Genomic DNA, 19,818 nt, shown 5'->3' on the forward strand with positions numbered 1-19,818 from the left:
TAGTAAATAAAGACTTAAAAAAAAACACCACCCCATCTGTGTAGTTACCGGTTACTTGACATTCTACGCTTAAAATAACCCATCTATTCCCCATAATTGTTCGATATAACTTACCTCTCACCCGCTGGTCGAGTACACAGCAGTATATATCCTCCTCCATCACTCACCGCTTGGATACTATTTCACTCTGGCCGCAAATTGCCTCAAATCACCTACGTTGTCCATAAACATATATAGAAGAGCAACTGACCGTAACACCCGAATAGCGATCATCACATAACGTGGGAACATTAGTAGTACTGCTGTCAAAACATAGATGGCGCCAGGACAAATGGTAATTCCTATGGACTCGCCTAGTTATGCGTAGGGAATTGAGCTTCAGCTGTTTGGTCCCGCCCCTCAGCTGTATTCACCTAGTTGTACTCACCTAATTTGTGCTTGCAGGGGTTGAGCTTTGGTTCTTTGGTCCCGACTCTCAACCGTCAATCAACAGGTGTACAGGGGAAACATTACCAACATTATAGTGAATAAATATACCATATTTCTTCATTATTTAAGTAATGCTAGGAGGCTTTGAGTAGCTTTGGGTCATTAGGTGAACAGAATCTCCAATAGATGGGGCGAGAGTCGCGCTATCTCTCGCCTGAGCGAGAGTCGAAACTTATTTTAGAATTTATATATCTTTGTCCTCCAACAAGATATATTTCCTTTGGTGCACTCACAATAACGAGCATATCTCTGTCTTTCTGAAGGCATATAATATTTTAGGCTTTATAAGCGTATCTTTGTTAATTACACACTATATTGGCAAGTGCGTAGGCTTCTGCATTCCATGACCGACAAGCTACTGAATGCCACTATAAAAACGTATGTATCTTCACTTGAGCTTTATATATGTCTATGTTAAAGTATTTAAAATGAAGCTTATATTTCTATCTTTCTTGAGACATATAAAACATATGTGTTTATTAACGAATTTACGTGAAATAAGCATTGTTCTGAGAAAGAGTTGCTCTGTCAATCAGTCTGTGCGGGGTCGGAGCTCGGCGATTATTAAAACACATGTATCTTCATTAGAACTTTTTATATATCTATGGTAAAGTATTTAAAATGAAGCTTATATTTCTATCTTTCTCAACACATATAAAAACATTTGCGTTTATTAACGAATTTACGTGAAATAAGCATTGTTCTGAGAGAGAGTTACTCCGTTGCTCGATCTGTGCGGGATCGGAGCTCGCCGATTAGAAAAATACAGGTATCTTCGCTTTTAATACAAATATGCCCATGGTAAGGCATTTAAAATGAAGATTATGTTTCTATCTTTCTTGAGACGTATAAAAATCTTACGTTTATTAACGATTCTGCGTGAAATAAGCATTGTTCTGAGGTGAATATTGCGGATTTCCGGCTCTACGACCGATGAAAAATGCAACTTTTATACAACTACAAATATCTTTAGTTTTACTTTAAATTTTGTCCTGAAAGAGTTTTCATATAAAGATCTAGTTTCTGCCGTTCTTCTGACATAAAAAGACCTTTGGTTTAATAAGTTAAGATGTTTTCAACAATATTACTAGGGCGTTCACCGATTCCAACATGGGCGACCCTTTTGGAAACGCAGCACATGGGTTGACCTGATTGATATATGGGTCAGATTCCATTAAGGTTCGGAACATATATGTTAATACTGTATTCTTACATACAAGGAAGTTGAATAGTTAAGCCTATGTTCTGTTATCAATGATTAGCAGTACGTTGACGAACATTTGATAGAGGTGTGATTCGAACTTGGGACAGGAACAAGGCGCAAGTGACAGGTGCCGGTAGAACAGTCGGGGTAGTGTAGTCGCTCAATTGAGAATTCAGGGTTCGAATCCTGGGCAGGACAGAAATGGTTGGGCACATTTCCTTTCACCTAATGCCTCTGTTCAACTAGCAGTGAGTAGGTACTCAGGAGTTAGTAAGTTTGTGGGGTGGAGCCTCGATAAAAGCATAAAGTGTATGAATACACTCTGCCTTCCTGTCCCCCCGACACAGTGAATTAGTATTATTATATTTAGGTAGAGAACAGTACTTTTCAACACGCTCCCTCTACACATGAAGAGACATAACTGGTCAGCCTCTCATGGTGTTCAAGAGAGTACTCAATAAATAGCTCCAAAGGGTACCTGATCAACCTGGCTGTGATTTGTATGTCAAGCTGCAAGCAGCTGTATTCAACAACCTGGTTGACCTGACCCCCTGGTCAGAGACTGGGCCATGAGAACATTGAGTTTCGGAATCGCTACAGGTAGCCACAAGGTAGTAGGTAGAGGGGAAATTCCTCCATGATTGCCAAGGTCAGTGTTATAAATAATTGTGTGGTGGGCTTGTTATGGGGGAACTGGTACTATTAAGGGGTAAGGGTAGTTAGAAGACAGAGTATCAAATATGGGAGAGCTAAAAGGCCCGGCCCCCAAAATAAACTATCCACAGTAATAATACCTTGCTACTAGACCATATATGTCAGTCTAAGGGTTGATCAATGCACTCCCACACAGGAAGAAGGGATACTCCTATAATTCATGTACTTATTTATTAACCCCTTAACAGCCCCCCATATACATTCACACCAATAACAATAATAATAATAACTTTACCACACTACCTTACGTTAAAAGCCTTGGTCCACATAAACAGGATACAAGGTTTTACACTGAGCACAAGCTAGGGTAAAGCTCTACTATTGAACAACTTGAAGTTAGAGTCAGCTTAGGGTAGGGGACCATGTGGTTCCAATGGGACCCCCTTTAGAATAACTAGTAATATAAACCCTAAAAACACCTACTACTGTACACATAAAATAGTCTACTCTACACATAGAACATAAGTATGCCAGACATGCATAATACGGTGCTCAATATACTTATCTTGAACAAGACACAGAAATAAGGAAACGAAGAGGAAGGATAGGAGGGAGTTCCTTTCACCACAGCCAGCAACCAGAGAAGACCGCTTCAGTCCAGATCAGCCTCCAGCCAGCTGGCTCGTTGCCGGCAGACTGCTCAACTAATCGTACCGCGGCCCTATACCAAGTTTACTCAGGTTTACTTTACAAATGATTAGAGTATTATTAAACATAGTTGGAGCCTATGTTATTATTTAATAATCAACCCCCAGCTCAGTCTTTAAATGCTCTTTGAGAAACAAGAATAGTCTTACGTCTGGCAGGGAAGATACAAAGCCACATCGGGTTGCGATTTCCTACTCTAACGTAGCTTAATTAGTTAAATTTTGACCTCTGGTTTCCACTGAAGAACCCAGGGTCGTAACAGTCAGATTGGTTCAAGGTTCTTATCTCCAACCACGATTGTGGTGTTCACTCCCTGAGAGTAGAATATTTAATTTTATTGATGTGACTTGCCTCTCACCTTTCATTATCTGTGTAAATTACACTATGATTATTTTATATTAATTTTTGGGTAATTTTAGCAGTACTGGTAGCATTTAAACAAATAATCTTATTTATATTTAATTTTTAACAAATTCATTTGTTACATGCCATTTATATTTTTATCAGCACCAATGACCTCATCACTGTGTTAAAGCTATTAAAAATAAACAACCAATTGCTTATTTGGAATGATACGTGTGGACACTGAACCTGTGTGATGGCTGCTCTTGTGGGAAGGGAAGGAGAAGTGCCAAGAGGAGGAGAAAGGGTCAAGAGAATAAGAAGAGGCATAAGAAGGGGGGTAGTTGGAGGTGAATAGGGCAAGAAGGAAGAAAGGAAAGGTGCAAGTGAACATTTAATGTAACAAAACAATCACCAGACATAGAGGGATCTAGAGAACTGAGAATATCTAGTTACAGATAACCTCCATAATCTGAACAAAATTTGATTTCAGTGTAACGATGCTAAAATTATTTAGTTTTATTAAAGTCAAAATAAAATTGTTAAAACATGCATTATACAATGTTGTAGAGGTTGCTCTCAAATGGTAAGGACAGTAAATAGCATTACCTATAAATGTCTTGGACATGCTACTCGATATACATGCAAGAATAAATAAAACACAATTTTTTTACAATAATTTTTATATGCATAAAAATAATAAATTCCAGAGAGCCACATAGAATACCCAAAACTGCAACATCACACAATAGGACTAAGCTGCTACTGGACAGCGTTACAACAGCACTTCTCTCTTCAGATAGGATGCTCCTGGAAAAATGGATGTTTATAGCTCTGGAAATATAGCACATTAAATACTAGCGAGCAAGGTGTTGTACAGTGAATATTGTCAATTTCTCACCTTGAATACTCTCTCCAGATAATGTCTCGTTTCCTATCACTTAATGCAGTAAGTTTGCCTAGCAGTGAGTAGGTACTCAGGAGTTGGTCAGCTTGTTGTGGGGTTGCATCCTGGATGGGGTCAGTAATTCGACCTGGGGGAAAGTTGACCTTGATATAAGCCTAACGTGTATGACTGCACACTGGCCGCCAGTCCCCCGACACAATGAATTAGTTTTATTATAGAAATGGTGCAGCAGACTAGACAATAAAAAATTTAATGCAATACCTTGAGAATGTGAATTTTTACTTAATGCTGTTATTCGTATGGTTTGTTTTTCTAGTGATACAAGAGTTGTTTGGGTTATCTGGATACTGCTGCATTTCCCCCAAAAATATAATGATTATTTATTCTGCAGGTTAAAATGTAGGACAAAATAGTATTTTAATATTGAAGTAATTGAGGGACAAAATTGAGGTAATAAATGTGAAAAGTAGGACTGCCTTAGTTAACATTTACACTAAGTAATAGAAGACATGCTGGCAGGACTCACTTAAGTGATGTACGAAAGTGCTCCTTTAAGAAACTCCACAAGTAATTATATAACTTGGCAAACAGATGGGCTATAATATGGTTTGTATATTATTCCTGACACATGGGGTAACATTCAGGATTTGATACCAGATAACATGGCCAGTCAGGAATTATATCATAACTGACAAACAGGTGTCCATACATAATTTTTGACAAATGGGTACACACTTCAAATTTTGTGCTATCCTACCTGACAGACATGTGCTGGTTAATTTTATAAAAGGTAAAGATCTTCAGTAGGCATGCTTGAAACATTATTGTATTCTTGTGGATATAAATGATCTTTATTCAGCAATTCATTAATAAAATCTATGCATTGAACAATTGAATAGCATGATTCATATTGTACTTACTAGATATCACTGCATTTCATCTAATTGTACTCCTGAAGGCTCTTGAAGGAGCCCATATTTTTGCTATATACAGTACAGTATTATATACAACAGTACCAATCGATATACAGTCCACGAGAAACTGCTGGCCATGCACCCTTTATCAAACTGATGGTTAAGCGAAAGGGAATTACACTAATATATATATACACAGTATTCTTTAGCTTTGTCCATTATATATGCATCACATCTAATACAATCAAGAACTAGTTGATATTATTACATATTACAGCAAACACTGCAGTACGGTACTATGCAACTAACACCTTATAATATTCCTGATGTTAACTAAACATTTATCAGAATAGAATATAGATGTACAGCATATTTTAGTAATATGTTCACCAACCTTTTACATGTCAACATCAGTGAGCATACTGACAATGTACTTTAGAGCTCTACAAATTTTGGCATTAAAATACGGAGCTGGGCTGGTTGGGGTGACTGTTCCTTCACTGCCACTTTCTTACAAGACTGAGAGTTACAGCCCATCCTCCTGTTTACATAGTACTTAGCGTAGTGATGAGGACCGTCATACGTATATTGACATAATGGACAATTAGAAAGTAGAATTTGGATTGAATTTGGACAAACTGGAAAAGATTTTGTATTTGTTGCTAGTAAAACTTAACCTAATAATCCTAAGCCTAATAAACACTATCTAAGGCCAAATATAGTACATATATGTGCTATACTAGTCCTTGGAATATTTAAGTTTGGTTTTAGCTTTATTTTTTCTGGACTGCATTAAGTGAAGAGCACAATATTCTAATTGTCCATTATGTCAATGTATATGTGATGGTGCAGTTACAAATAGTACTATCTAAACAGGAGAATGGGCTGGAGTATTGGACACAACCATGTGGTTATTATTCACCATTATATATATATGGGGTCTTGGGAGTACAGTTGGGCATGTTTCCCCTCGCCTAATGTGTCAGTTCACTTAGTAATAGAGAGGTATCCAGGAGTTAAGTCAACTGTTGTGGGGTTGCATCCAGAAGGAAGGGTCAGTAGCTTGACCTTACGTGTGTGCGTGTACTCGCCTAGTTGTGCTTTGGCTCTTTGGTCTCGCCTCTCATCTGTCAATCAACTGGTGTACAGATTCTTGAGCCTACTGAGCTCTATCATATCTACATTTGAAACTGTGTATGGAGTCAGCCTCCACCACATCACTTCCTAGTGCATTCCATTTGTTAACTACTCTTGACACTGAAAAAATTCTTTCTAATGTCTTTGTTGTACATTTGGCTACAGTGGTACCTCAGCTTACGAATTTAATCTGTTCCTAGAGACTGTTCGTAACCCAAAAATTCATAGAGCGAAGCGAATTTCCCCATAAGAAATAATGGGAAATGAATTAAACCGTTCCTGACTCCCCAAAAAATTAACTTCAAAGTAAATTTTATACCTAATTCACCCAAATCTTGAGTACTAAAGTATGTACAAGTTACTACTTACCATTATTGATGGTGAGGAGGGGGGGGAGGAGAGGTGTTAATGTTTGGAAGGGGAGTCCCCTTCCATTTATAACATCAGGCAGTGATTATAACTGCCTGACTGACACACTGAAGGAACCCTTTTGACATTTTGTCTTTTTTCAAATTTTTTCAATTATCTTTATTTTATAATTTTTTGTTTTATTTTGTATAGAAAATGGAGGAGCGTACCTGACATACATTGAACGAACCTTTTTGACATTTTTGTTTCAAGTTTTAATTTTTTTTTTTTAACATCAGGCAATGATGACTTCTCTGGGGTACAGTCTCTGGCACATTTTGCCTGCATACCACTAGGACCTGTGTGTGGCTCACTGCTTGTTCTTCTCACTGAAAACCTGTCTAGTGACACTTGTTTTTCTCTACTTTGTAACACTTGTCTGAAGTGAGACATAACATTGTCATTAAAAAGATTAACACAATGGCCTACTACAGCTTGCTCTGGGTGAAATAATAAAAACTTTTCAACATCCTCAAGTGTTTGTGTTCTTTGTTTCGTGATTGTTGATACGCCTTTTGCCACTTTAGCACTCGTAATGTCCTCTTTCTTGGTAATTACAGTGCATGTCATTGACATAGATTTGTTGTACTGCCTAGTTAGTTCAACAACCTGTGTACCATTTTCATGTTTACGAATGATCTCTTGTTTTTCCTCTATGATCGTTCTCACATGTTTTCTTGCCTTGAACTTTACCACTGGCTCTCTTGGGACCCATGGCGAGATATATAATAACAAATTTTATGTTCAACTAGCCAGAAATCTGAAAAAACTTATCAATCTTTGCAAAGAATTCATGCGCAATAGTCACTAGGCGGGAGGCACTGGGAAACTGAGGCACGATCGCTGTGCCACCACATGCTAGGTCGGCCATACCCGTATCAACAAACTCATTTCCCGAGGTAAAGTTCGTAACCCGATTCCACCTGTGTGTGTGTGTGTGTGTGTGTGTGTGTATACTTTATATATACAGTACTGTATATATAAATCAACTCTTGTGCAAAGTATTGGGTCAATACATGCAGCTTAAAGTTAATAAAATTTGTGTATTACTGTACAGGTACTTCTAGAAATCCTATTAAACCTTCAAATTTCACGGCATTATTTACAATAGTTTTCCATTGTCGATTACGGGAAGCATTTTAGATTTATCAAACAACTAACACTTCCTGGAATGCAGTCCACAACAGTTAACTGGTTCCTAGTTACCTAGGTGAATAGACATTGTATATAAGGAAATGTGATGAAAGGTCATTTCCTATAGCAAATCGAACATGCGACTAATAGATTGAGCTGACTGCACTAACCCCTCGCAATGGAAAGTTGAGGATGCCATTAATCACATGTTGGGGCCAGAGTTGCCAATATCAAGTGGCTTTGGTTACATAATGATTACTCTATACAATCTAAAGTTTGTTGTCACCTGTTGGTATTCTTCGAGAGCCAAGGTTCAACATAGTTTCAAGTGACTCAATTTGGTATTTGTACTCGCCTTAATTTGGTATTTGTACTAGCCTAGTAAAGGTGAGTACAAATACCAAATTAAACAATATTGAACCTTGACTCTTGATGAATACCAACAGGTATTAATTTGTTGTTAGGGTTCAGTGCTGCTATCATTTGTATCTAGTATATTTGTGCCAGGCCCCAAGACATCTGCTGCAGTGCCTCGTGTACAAATATCATGGTACAGAAAATGTCTTTGGTGATTAACTGTCGGATACAATATGTACATGCTTTATGAAATGAAAAAATGGTTAGATTAATAATTTAAATACTGTACTAAAATACATTTATTTATACACTTTTATTAATACAGCTATTAAATTGCAAATCAGAAAACACCACAAAAAATCATAACATTTGCATTCATGTTTTTTCTGAATTTGCCGGAATTGTCAATCTTAAAAATTAAACTTAATTTTAATCTTAGGTACGATTTACTATGAGGAATGCTTAAACACTGCATTTCACAAAATTTTAGTTTCCACGTTCACGAGAAAAATATCACACTTTAATAACTAAGTAATTGTTTAATTTGACTCATAATATGGAAGGTTGATGTATGTTACTTCATTTTCTTTACTCATGTCTACAATGTCTTCTTTATTTTCAGAATCTTGACGATAATGGTTTGAGACGTGGTCTTCAGAAGTATTTCTTGTATCTTTATTTATCAAGGAAGAAATTTCTGTGTCTTTGTCATTGGTGACTTTATCAGCATCCTGAGATGTATATTCATCCTCCTCTGGAAGTTTTGTTAGTCGACAACTCTCGTGCGCAAATGTAAATCTGTAAAATTAATTGTAAATCAGTCTTGATAATAGTAGTCTGTTACTGATATGGATCAGGAACAACTTTTGGAAAGAAGACATTAGATTGCATAGATATGCTTTAACTACATCACCCTCCCCACCCATTTTTGATGGTGTAAAAAGTAGTAATACTTAAAAATGGAAATTTAGGTTTTTAAACGAGGTGAAACATACTGGTATTATATAAATTTATTTATAAGAAGTTTGGTATTGATAGAACTTAAAGTTTAACATACAGCTGTAATGGGGAAGACGAGAGGATTCATGATGGAAGTTCAGTGGCAGATGAAGTCACGGGGTCATGACACAGGATATATCATACTGATGCTGTGTATGTTGCAGGTGCAAGACCTCAGTTGTTCCACTATGCAACAAAGATTCCAGCTTCTGCAGTCGGTTAAATATTGAAGCCAAAGACTAGAGATGGAAGCTGTCGGCACGAAGTCGTTGGAAACCATTCACTGCACTGTGTGTGTGTGTGTGTTTATTTGTAGGCCGAGCTATGTTTTGTATAGTGAGTATTGTTAAGTATACTGAGTGTCTTAAGGGGTTATCAGTCATGAGGACTCAATAGTACCAGTTTGGCAGGTAGAAGGGTGTTACATAAAGAAGGTATGCTACAGAACCAAAATTTTCCTTCAGTTTTGTTCAAATTCAAACAGAACCTGGAGATTCTCAAGTGCCGTTAGGCCAGGAGGGATGTCTAGAGCTATTACTGTTGGCACTCATGCCATTGACACAGGGTCATATACCAAGTTGTTTGGATGCTATTCCTTCCTTATACTTGATGCCTTTGGTCCCCTAGCAGTAAATAGTTAGGCAACTCTTATAGGTTGCATCTTAGGAACGCCAGTAGTTGGCTAAGGAAATCTGGATAAGCCTAACAAGCTTCCTGCTCTGATAATAGGAAACCATAAGAGTGTGCAATGTATCATGCAGTCATGCCAGCAACACTGGTGCTATTTGTCACTGTTTTAGCAAAGTGTAGCTGCAGGATGAGTTGTACTAGTAGTGTTCAGTACTACCATTCTGTTTGCAAGAGAAACTCTAATTTTTTCAGTACCTTAGTTTCTATAACTTGTATTTGTGACCTCTTGTTCTTGAAGTTGCAGGGTTCAAGAAATCCTGTCAAAAAGAAAATCAGTAGGAGTCCTGAGAAAGATTCAAACCCGCACACTAGGTACTTCCAAGCACACGCCCTAGACCACTACACCACAGTAATTACCTAAGTGTAGTTATAGGATGAGCGCTACGCTTGTGGTGTTCCGTCTTCCCAGCACATTGTCATGTAACGCTTTGAAATTACTGACAGGTTTTGGCCTCTAGCACCTTCTTGCCTAACTTGTTCCAACCGTGTATCACTGTTAGCGAAAGTGAATTTTCTTATTTCTTCGGCAGCTTTGTTTAGTTAGTTAAAATCTAATACCTCTTGTTCTTGAAGTTGCAGATCTCGAGAATTCTTCCCTATCAATTTTATTGATTCCTGTTACTATTTTGTATGTAGTGATCATATTGCCTCTTTTTCTTCTATCTTCTAGTTTTGGTATATTTATTGCCTCTAATCTCTCCTCGTAGCTCTTGTCCTTCAGTTCTGGGAGCCACTTAGTGGCTTGTCTTTGCATCTTTTCCAGTTTGTTGATCTCTAGGTCTAGGACTAGGAGTGGTTACACCACCTAGACAGTGGTCTAGGACGTGTGCTTAGGAGTCCAAAGTGTGTGTAGGGTTCAAATCCTCCTCATGGCTCCTACTGATTTTCTCATTGATATATCATGTTAATATACTGTACAGTAATTTCATTGAAGCTGAAATCCTCTCAATTACTGTCATTTCTATCCTGTCAATTTCCTACGTAGTGATTTCTCTTCTGTCTTCTAGCTTTGGCATATTTAACACTTCTAGCCTCTCTTAGTTCTTATTTTTCAGTTCCAGAAGCCATTTAGTAGTATGACTTTGCACCTTTTCGAGTTTATTTAAATGCTTCTTGAGATATGTGCACCATACAAATGCTGAATATTCCAATTCTGGTCTAACGAAAGTCATAAACAGTTTCCTTAATACTGTATTTTACTGCTTGTGTATTTAAGTAATTCTGAAGTTAGAACGTGTAGCATAGCAGTATGTAATGCTGTCTTCTTGCAGTGGTGCAAAATACATGTGGCATTTAAAGGAAGAGAATAAAGTTTAGTGTAGATACCAATCTGACATGAAACTGAAGTTTGGAGACCGAAGATGTTCAGTTGGAGATGAAGTTAGGAGTCATAAGATAGGAGACGAAGTAGTTGGTGGGCACATATTGCAGATATAAGTAGTAATCCCAATGTAATTAGGCATCCATATTCTGCCATAAAGTGAAACAATGAAGCTATTAGGAAGCAGATGATGATGGTGAATAGACATTCAAGGATTTTAACTGCTAAGCAGAAAGGTTTTCAGACGCGGCACGGTCTTGACCATATGAGTATTATTCTTTGTAAATATTTGAGCTTATGTACTGTAGTTTGTCTCATTTCGTATGTATATTTCACTAGCATATTACCATAATCCTAATTATGTCTTTCTTTATACATTACCTCAATTCATTTAGATGTTCCTTTTTAACTTGTTCCCCTTATTTTGATTCAATACATATAACAGAGCTGTTCTCTATCCATCATATTGATTTCTCTAGATATCTTCCAATGTTATAACCACATCCCCCTGCCTTTGTTCCACTAGTGCTGTAGGATTTAATTCTTGCCACCTATCCTCTTAGCTTGGTGTGTCTATATCTTAGAGACCAGTCTAGTGACATGCCTCACAGTCTTTACAAGTTTCCTTGTATAAATGACCCCACACCAGTAAAGCATTACATACATGGTTTGTATCAATGAATGATTTATTTCTTGAATAATTCTTTGCTCAGATTCCTGAAGGAAGTCTGAATTTGTGAGAATATAGTATAAGGTGCAGATGTTATACTCTTAGTATGGGATCATATAATTCACAATTCACATAAGCTGGTATAGCAATGTATTAATATACGAAAGTACTTAAGGAAATTCCTGTTTCAATTCTTCCTCCGTGGACTGACACTGTCATATCATATATATGATTATACATATGTATGATTATTACATATGTATGATTATTACATATATATGATTATTACATATATATGATATACATATGTATAATCATGTATTATGATATATATCATATACGATATACCTATATGATAGACATATATGTATATCATATATATGATATATGTATGATATTGTATCATATATATCATTATATATATATATATATATCATACATATATCATATACATGATATCATATCTGTATATGATTTGCTATATATCATATCTCATATCAGATCATATTCATGATTTGGTGCTGGGGTATATTGGGCTGCCTCAGTTACCCTTAGCTGTCCTGTTATTATCTCCATAGCCACTAAACTCTGGGCAAATAGGTACTTCCAAGTACTTTGAACTTTCAATGATAGTGATATATATATCACTAACAATTAAGGTTCAAAGTACTTGGAAGTACCTATATAGATTCTCCTTTACCCGTGTCTGGGGTCCCTTTGTATCGACTATCGAGTATAGTGTATATGACTATTGTTGTTTCTAGGATTGCTGTCGTGCCCCTGATGTCATTTACCTTTTTTTTTTTTATTTGTTTGCTTATTGGTGATGGCATCAACATTATTTGTAAGCCGTGTGTAGGTGTATAAATGTGTACAGTGGTGCTTGCTTCAACTTATGTAAACCAAATTATGTATCCGAGGGTCAGATATATATATATATATATAGTACGTTTCTGGTATAATGTACCTATTGTATATTTCATATGGTAAACTGTCTACCTGGTAAGTGCAGTGCTTGGATTCGAAGAAGCTGAAGTCGAAATCACGGGACACTACAGAGAAATATAAAGGCCATATATAAAGACAAAATGCAACAGAAGAAAAGACAAATGTTTTCATTATTGCTGAGGTAAAGAGAATTCATATAAATTATGATTCAATGCCATAAAAGGAACCAAAAAAGAGTTATTCCCTATTCACCATATACCAATATGATCAGGGTGGTGTATAGGGTATAATTCTCTGTACCGCATCTGTCGAGCAAGCCACAGAGCACAAAGTGTAAGCATGGAACACACACGTTATACATTTAGAATATTTAGAAATGCTATAGATTTGGGTCAATATTGGTGCCAGAGTTAAGCTATGAGGAAACTTGGTTAAAGTTAGTAAGCATCTAGGATGAACAAGAAGCATGTATGATAAGACTAGAATATTTGTAAGTACCCAATAGCTAATACATGCAGCTAAAAGAATACCCTCTGTAAACACAGTTAAATACATGCGCCCACAAGTACATACAGTACTACCAGAGTACAAGGAAAGGTAATTATCAGGAGGAAACACCAAGCCATTACAAGTACAGTGGAACCTCTATTAACGAGTGGCTCTATTAACGAGTTTTTCCAGTAACGAGCAAGCCACTCGCAGCAAATTTGTCTCTATTGACGAGCTCGCCTCTATTAACGAGTGAAACCACATGGCGCTTCCTAGCGTCTCGCGGGTTCTCGCAAATTCTCGGACGCCTCCGACGCCAGTGTTGTTGTTGTATCTCACACGACAAGCATCCCTATGGATTTATTTGAGCTTTTCTTTGGGTTTTTAGTGGTTTTGCGACTACAATTTGTAACACACGATGTCTCCAAAGAAGCTGCTTGCTAAAGATAGTGTTGTCAAGAGGAAGAAAGACACAATTACTGTGGATTTAAAGAAGGAAATTATAGCAAAGCATGAGTGTGGTGTCTGTGTGACTGATCTCACAAGGAAGTATGGCAGGTCCTCATCAACAATTTACACCATTAGTAAGGGAATGAGGAGGTAAGGGAGGATGCTGCCTCTTCCACTGAGATCAGGGAAGTGTTTGGAATGTTTGAAAAGGTGAACGCATTCTTGGAAAAGCTGCCCTGATAAAGCAGTGACAACCCGGTGTGTGAAAATGTTTAATTAATTTATCACTGTGATAACACTTTATGAAAGTGTTATCACTTTCGCAGGTATATGTCGCTTGAACATAACACACTTTTTTTCTCTTTAATGCACCCAAACATCGCGCTCAAGCGTCATTTGAGCAAATATTTCTTTAAAATCTAATTCTTATCCGATCGACTTGGGGATTGTAAACATGTTTTCCATGAAATTTCCGTTTTCTTTAATAACCACATTGCCTATTTGAGAAAACGGCATTGTATTGTATCTTTGTGGTAAGACTATTATATTGTTGACACGAGTGTAATCAACGTAGATTTTTATTTGGTGCTGGTCTAACGCATCCTTGTGTGACATTTGAAATGAAATTTGGGTGAAATTCCCAAGAAGAGAGAGTCTGCCTGACTCAGAGGTGGATTCTCCTTCCACACCATAACCCCTCTCCTCCTTCCCACCTCCCCATCGTCTCCCTCAAGCCAGCAACTACTCTTCATAAGGTAAAGTAAATATTAAAACACTACAACAAAACATTTATATTTACATGTGCAATATTACATTTACATAAAAAAAAGTCATACAAGTATGGATGTTTTTGGGAGTGGAACGGATTAAATTTATTTCCTTTATTTTAAATGGGGAAATTTGCTTCCAAAGACGAGTTTTCCAGGTAACGAGCTCGGTGCCAGAACGGATTAAACTCGTTAATAGAGGTTCCACTGTATATAAAATACCAGAGTATAAATATTTGATTGATTGCCTACCCAAAGAATTTGTTTGAATACCAATGTGCAAGTAAAGAGAATTCTTGCCTGAACAGAGCAATATGTTCTGGACACTTCCAGTGCATCTCAATTTCTGATTACATCTGATCTTTGCTATTTTGTGCAAATGTTTTTATAATCAATATGGTTTATAATGGTGTAAACAATATAAACATGCACTTACTGTATTTTGATAAAGTGCTATCCTAAAATTATAAAAAGAAATTACTGAACAAAAATAACAAATTTAAATAACATTTACTGACTTTAAACTGATCTGATCTTGCAAGTCTGATTTAGAAAGACTTACAAGAAGAATAACAGATAAAAATTGTTCCATTATATACAGTTTCATGTTAGACTGGGTACTGTTGAAGTAGCAACCCATTGTTTACTATCAAATTCTAACCGAGATGTCATTTAATTCATTATACCTAACCCTTCATGAATGTGTATCAGTTTCTTTCTTCAACACTTCTACCATAGAGTAACCTCAACTACACCAAATTATTTGTTGCTTCTATCAGTAAACTACATTAAAGTTTAAAGAAAAAATTATTATTCTTGGCTTATCTGTCATTATTTACTAATGATCCACCTGAATGTAAATACTAGACTTCTTTAAACTTGCCGAGGCATTTTAATCACTTCATTACCTGAAGTACTACTAACCTGTTGGGCTCGTTGGGTCGTGGGCTAAACACATCAACTGTTGGACTTGGAGACCCCCGAGAAGAACTCATTGGCAAGTAATGAGGATTGGTCACCCCAGATGACGGGAACTTATCAGTGCCCACACGCGAGTATCCAACCAGGTCGGGTGACTTCATATTCAGGTAGTTGTTTTCTCTGCTTCCATTATTTGCATTCTGTTGAAATTTTAGTATGCAATATATTTCATGTAAAGCTTATTATTTAAAAGTAGCCAACTGATTCATAAATATACAACCAAACCATGTAGATTATTTTTTTTCGTTATTCTGGGTAGTAAATCCAGACCCATGAACATTTTGCTTCATAGATGCACACTGAGTAGACAAACTTTCACTGGCTGGGGTACTAGCCTAAAAGAAGAAACTGAAGGTGGCCCCCCCCCCCACAAAATACAATATATTTTATTTTATCTTTTTTTTATTTAAGCATGCAAAGTATCCTTACTGGGTACAGTATACCAGAGATGCAATAAATAATTTGATAAAAAAAATGAACCTGATATGGAATATGGTATTCATGAAGAGTTAAACTAATATAAAATTAGTCACCTGTAAGTTTATGGACAATGCTAAGGTGTCATCATCATCCTTAGTGAGGTTGTCAAAATCAGGTGTTGACAACATATTGAGATAATCAGTTTGTCTTCTAAAACGCTCCTCATTCATCAACAGGTATGGGTCGTTCAGCGTCATGTATTGCTGAAAAAGACATTATTTAATTTACTGTCACTATATCTTGATCATCTATCTTTACCAATACACTACTGCCTGAAGGCTTTTTCCCTATGTTCCTCCACTCGCTACAGCACCAACTGGTCTGCCTCACCAGTTGGTCTAAGTGCTTACTGCACCTATTCTTCTGGCAGGTTTTCTTGGGAATTTGAGTTTTTTTTTGTATATATATCAATAACATAGTATTTGAGATGCCTGCATCTGATGCTAGACATACTGTACTTGACATGTCAAGTGTATATTCATCTCTCTCATATAAGTTCCAAATGTAAGAACATTATAGTGTCTTTGTTTCACTTGCATGGAACAAAGAAAGTATCAAATATAACTTTGGTTATCAAACATGAGAGAGAAAATAGGAGTTAGAAGATCCATGTCTGTCTATCCAGCAGATCTGCATCTATCACAGTGAAGTGTTTCCATTAAAATACATGTACACTGAGGTAAATAATTAAGTCTAAACTATTAGACCATGTCATAACAATAGTAAGATTAGGCTACAAATTCCTCCAGCAACCTGGAGGCCTGGTCAGAGATTAAGCCTCCCATAAGGCTACAGGTTTCTAAGCTGTGCTCGAGAGTACAAACTATCGAAACCCGTCCTTACTGCTTAGAGACTAAAACGTCGCTAAAGTTTGCTCTATACTAATTCTGACAATCAACTAACCAAATGTACCTGGGGCACGCACACTTCACCCCTAGGGGCCAAACAAAGGTTAAGGTAATAAATGGGAAATGCTAAGTGTCTTATCTCTACAATGGGTTATATTTGTAGTTCTTAGTTACTTTACAAGGTTGATTTCTGGAGCTTTGAGACAATCCCAATAATTTAGGTGCTTTATTGCCTCTATGTATGCCGTAGTGCTTGGTAGTGTGCTTGGAAGAGTGTAAATGAATGAAACCTTTGTAGGTCATTCCAGACAGGACCAAGTCTTGTCCATCAAATCCCTCACTTCAGTATGGCCTGTGAGAATGTTTGGAATGATCCCTGCTGCACTGCGGCATAAATGTTGACCTATCTTCCTTGTGAAGAGCAGAACAATGCCTAAGGCATTGCAGGGATGCCAGATTGGGCTACTTGTAACACAATTGGGTTACCAATTAAGATAATTGTATTTAATTAAAAAGCCAGCTATATATGTCGCTACTTACTACTTTTTCGGTTACAGTTTAAATAAGCTGGGCCGTTTATTCTGAAAAGCGAATCAATCGGGAAAAAAATATTTGGCTACTTTTATTGTAAAGTTTGTGACATTTAGTTCTTCAGCTCGTGACTTTCGGCAACTCAAATCTGGCACCCCTGAGGCATTGTGGCATTGTTCGACATAATCAAGGCGAAGAGCTTGGAAATGGAGTTGAATATACTGTAACATAACTTGAAAAAGACAGTTCTGATATACTGTATAAGAAGTTACCTTTCTGGCTTTATGGAGGATTGTAATACTCACTGGACAACTGAAATAAGATATTGTAATACAATGCCAGATAATTTTATTATGTGCATAACTTTTGAAGGTTTTAACATACTCCTTTGAGATCTGGCAGCATAAGAATACCAAGTGACTCGGCTGTCTGTGCGAAGTTGGGTCGGTCCATGGGTTCCATCTCCCAACATTTAAGCAATACATCATAGCTGCAAAGGTAATGGATGTTATTACTGCAAAGGCAACTACAACAAAAATCAACAATAAAATTCTGTTGTCAAAATAATTTTCAGCAAGTGCAATTTTTTGAGTGCATAATAGCTGTGTTGTTGAGGTGCTGAGTGATTGGTTGTATTCACCTAGTTGTGGTTGCGGGAATTGAGCTCTGCTCTTTTGGCCCGCCTCTCAACTGTCAATCAACTGTTACTAACTATTTCCCCCCCCCCTCCCAACCCCCCAGGAAGCAGCCTGTAGCAGCTGTCTAACTGCTAGGTACCTATTTACTGCTAGGTAACAGGAGCATCAGGTGAAGGAAACTGCCCATTTGTTTTTCCACCGGCTGCCGTAATCAAACCCCGGTCCCTAGTCCCACGAGTCTAGAGCGCTGTTCACTCAGCCAGCCACACCCCCATGCATCCACACAGCCCCCTTGTGTGGATGCATGGGGGTGTGACTTGCCTCCTTCCCTCCGTCCCCTCCTGGCATCACTCGCCACCATGCATAGGTTGCATTACAATTTAACCATTCTAATCACTTTTCCAAATAACCTAACTAAAAAAATACACCTAAGAGTATAGATGGAGAATATGCATCTCGATTATTCGTGCATCCTCCCTTGTGTCCCAATCTCTCTTGTGCTGACATCTGGTCAGGGTTTTGGGGTAGTGGATGGGTGTACCAACTGACAGCAAGGTATTCCTTAATGGCTTTCTTGACACTGATTACTTCATGGAATTTTTGTTTTGTATTTCTGTAGATGAATTAGCAGCTTGGTCGTTCAAAGCCGGATAGAATAATCTCCAGTATCTTCCTTTTCCTTTTGTCCACTGGGAACATATGCAACGATCTCTGCTGCACTGTGGTATAGTGTCCATCTTCCTAACTGTATCTCATCCTATCTATGGAAAAGCAATACATTGCCTAAGGGACAAAATTGAGTGGCTTCCTTAAAAAAGGAGCTTTTCATCAAAGGTGCACTGTTCTAGATGAAAAAACAATTTACGTAATCTCTACATTCATTAAACCCTCCCAGTTCTTCATTTACAAAATATTTGTTCATTCATTTTATCTGGTCAGCTAATGCCTTTCTACACACCACCTAAACTATATATAGATTATTTATTTCTCCATAATTTGTACATCCCCTTCTATTACAAGTTAGTACAGTATTGGAACAATCACTGCATTTGTAGTCTGGTACTTTCTTAACCCTTTAACTACAGATGTCAATCTGGGTCACTTCATTGGTGGTGCATGTATCAACAAGAGTTGTTTTATCGGTGGTGTGCTTCTCGATCAGGGTAAATTTTAGGTCTAGCGTAAGATTTAATTCAGATGATATTTTTAATTTCTCATTTAGTCTATAATTTATTACACCTGGTTATCACAAAGAATGTACAGTATTTTATTTTCTTTATACATGACTCGGCAATATCCTACCATTCATATTCTCAACTATACAAAGTAGGTGTTTTATATTCTTCAGCAATTCTTAACCCCACACTCGCTTCCTTGGGCTAATAAACTCTTTAATTTTCTCTTTATTGACCAACTTTCTCCTAACATTCTGCCATAATATATTCTCTTTCTATGGCCAGTTCTCATCAGCATGCACATCTGTCTGTCTACAGTAACTCCTTCACAAACCCCATAGGTACTCTACGCGTAAATTACACAATAAAAAACCTCATTAACTGAATACGAACATTTCCTGGTTTGCATATTTTGGTCTGTCCATCCGGTAGCCCCTCTCAAGCAGCTGGAGGAAGTCCTGGTTGACCTCTATTCCAGGGTAAGGTGTAGAACCCAAAGAGAAGAGTTCCCACATGGTGACCCCATAAGCCCACACGTCACTCTGAACGCTGAAGATGCGATCACGAATAGCTTCTA

The 19,818-nt window shown here is 37.3% G+C and overlaps 2 protein-coding genes across 17 annotated transcripts in view; one reads left to right on the plus strand and one right to left on the minus strand.

Annotated features, from left to right (window-relative positions):
* The window catches only part of LOC123774924 (uncharacterized), an 82,426-nt gene extending 70,313 nt beyond the window's left edge, over positions 1 to 12,113 (plus strand). For 2 of the 3 annotated variants that reach the window (XR_011226033.1, XM_069319385.1), the window contains one exon: positions 8,877 to 12,113. Coding sequence is in view for 2 of the 3 variants with exons in the window: in XM_069319385.1 (XP_069175486.1) it covers positions 8,877 to 8,898 (22 nt within the window). In the remaining variant the exon portion in view is untranslated. The remainder of the gene's footprint in view (positions 1 to 8,876) is intronic. The other variant, XM_069319383.1, reaches the window with a different exon arrangement.
* Positions 1 to 19,818, minus strand: part of LOC123775022 (vascular endothelial growth factor receptor 1) — a 122,418-nt gene that overhangs the window by 3,039 nt on the left and 99,561 nt on the right. For 8 of the 14 annotated variants that reach the window (XM_045769771.2, XM_045769772.2, XM_045769773.2 and 5 more), the window contains 5 exons: positions 19,635 to 19,818; positions 17,813 to 17,918; positions 16,103 to 16,252; positions 15,513 to 15,709; positions 115 to 9,052 (listed from right to left, as the gene is read on the minus strand). The exon at positions 19,635 to 19,818 is cut by the window's right edge and continues 28 nt beyond it. In XM_045769771.2, coding sequence (XP_045625727.1) covers positions 8,794 to 9,052; positions 15,513 to 15,709; positions 16,103 to 16,252; positions 17,813 to 17,918; positions 19,635 to 19,818 — 896 coding nt within the window. In that variant the 3' untranslated portion in view covers positions 115 to 8,793. Of the gene's footprint in view, positions 1 to 114; positions 9,053 to 9,311; positions 9,463 to 12,927; positions 12,987 to 15,512; positions 15,710 to 16,102; positions 16,253 to 17,812; positions 17,919 to 19,634 lie in introns of those variants that run through there. The other 6 variants (XM_069319379.1, XM_069319380.1, XM_069319381.1 and 3 more) reach the window with 2 other exon arrangements.

Source organism: Procambarus clarkii, chromosome 92 (assembly GCF_040958095.1).
Source record: "Procambarus clarkii isolate CNS0578487 chromosome 92, FALCON_Pclarkii_2.0, whole genome shotgun sequence".
NCBI lineage: Eukaryota > Metazoa > Arthropoda > Malacostraca > Decapoda > Cambaridae > Procambarus > Procambarus clarkii.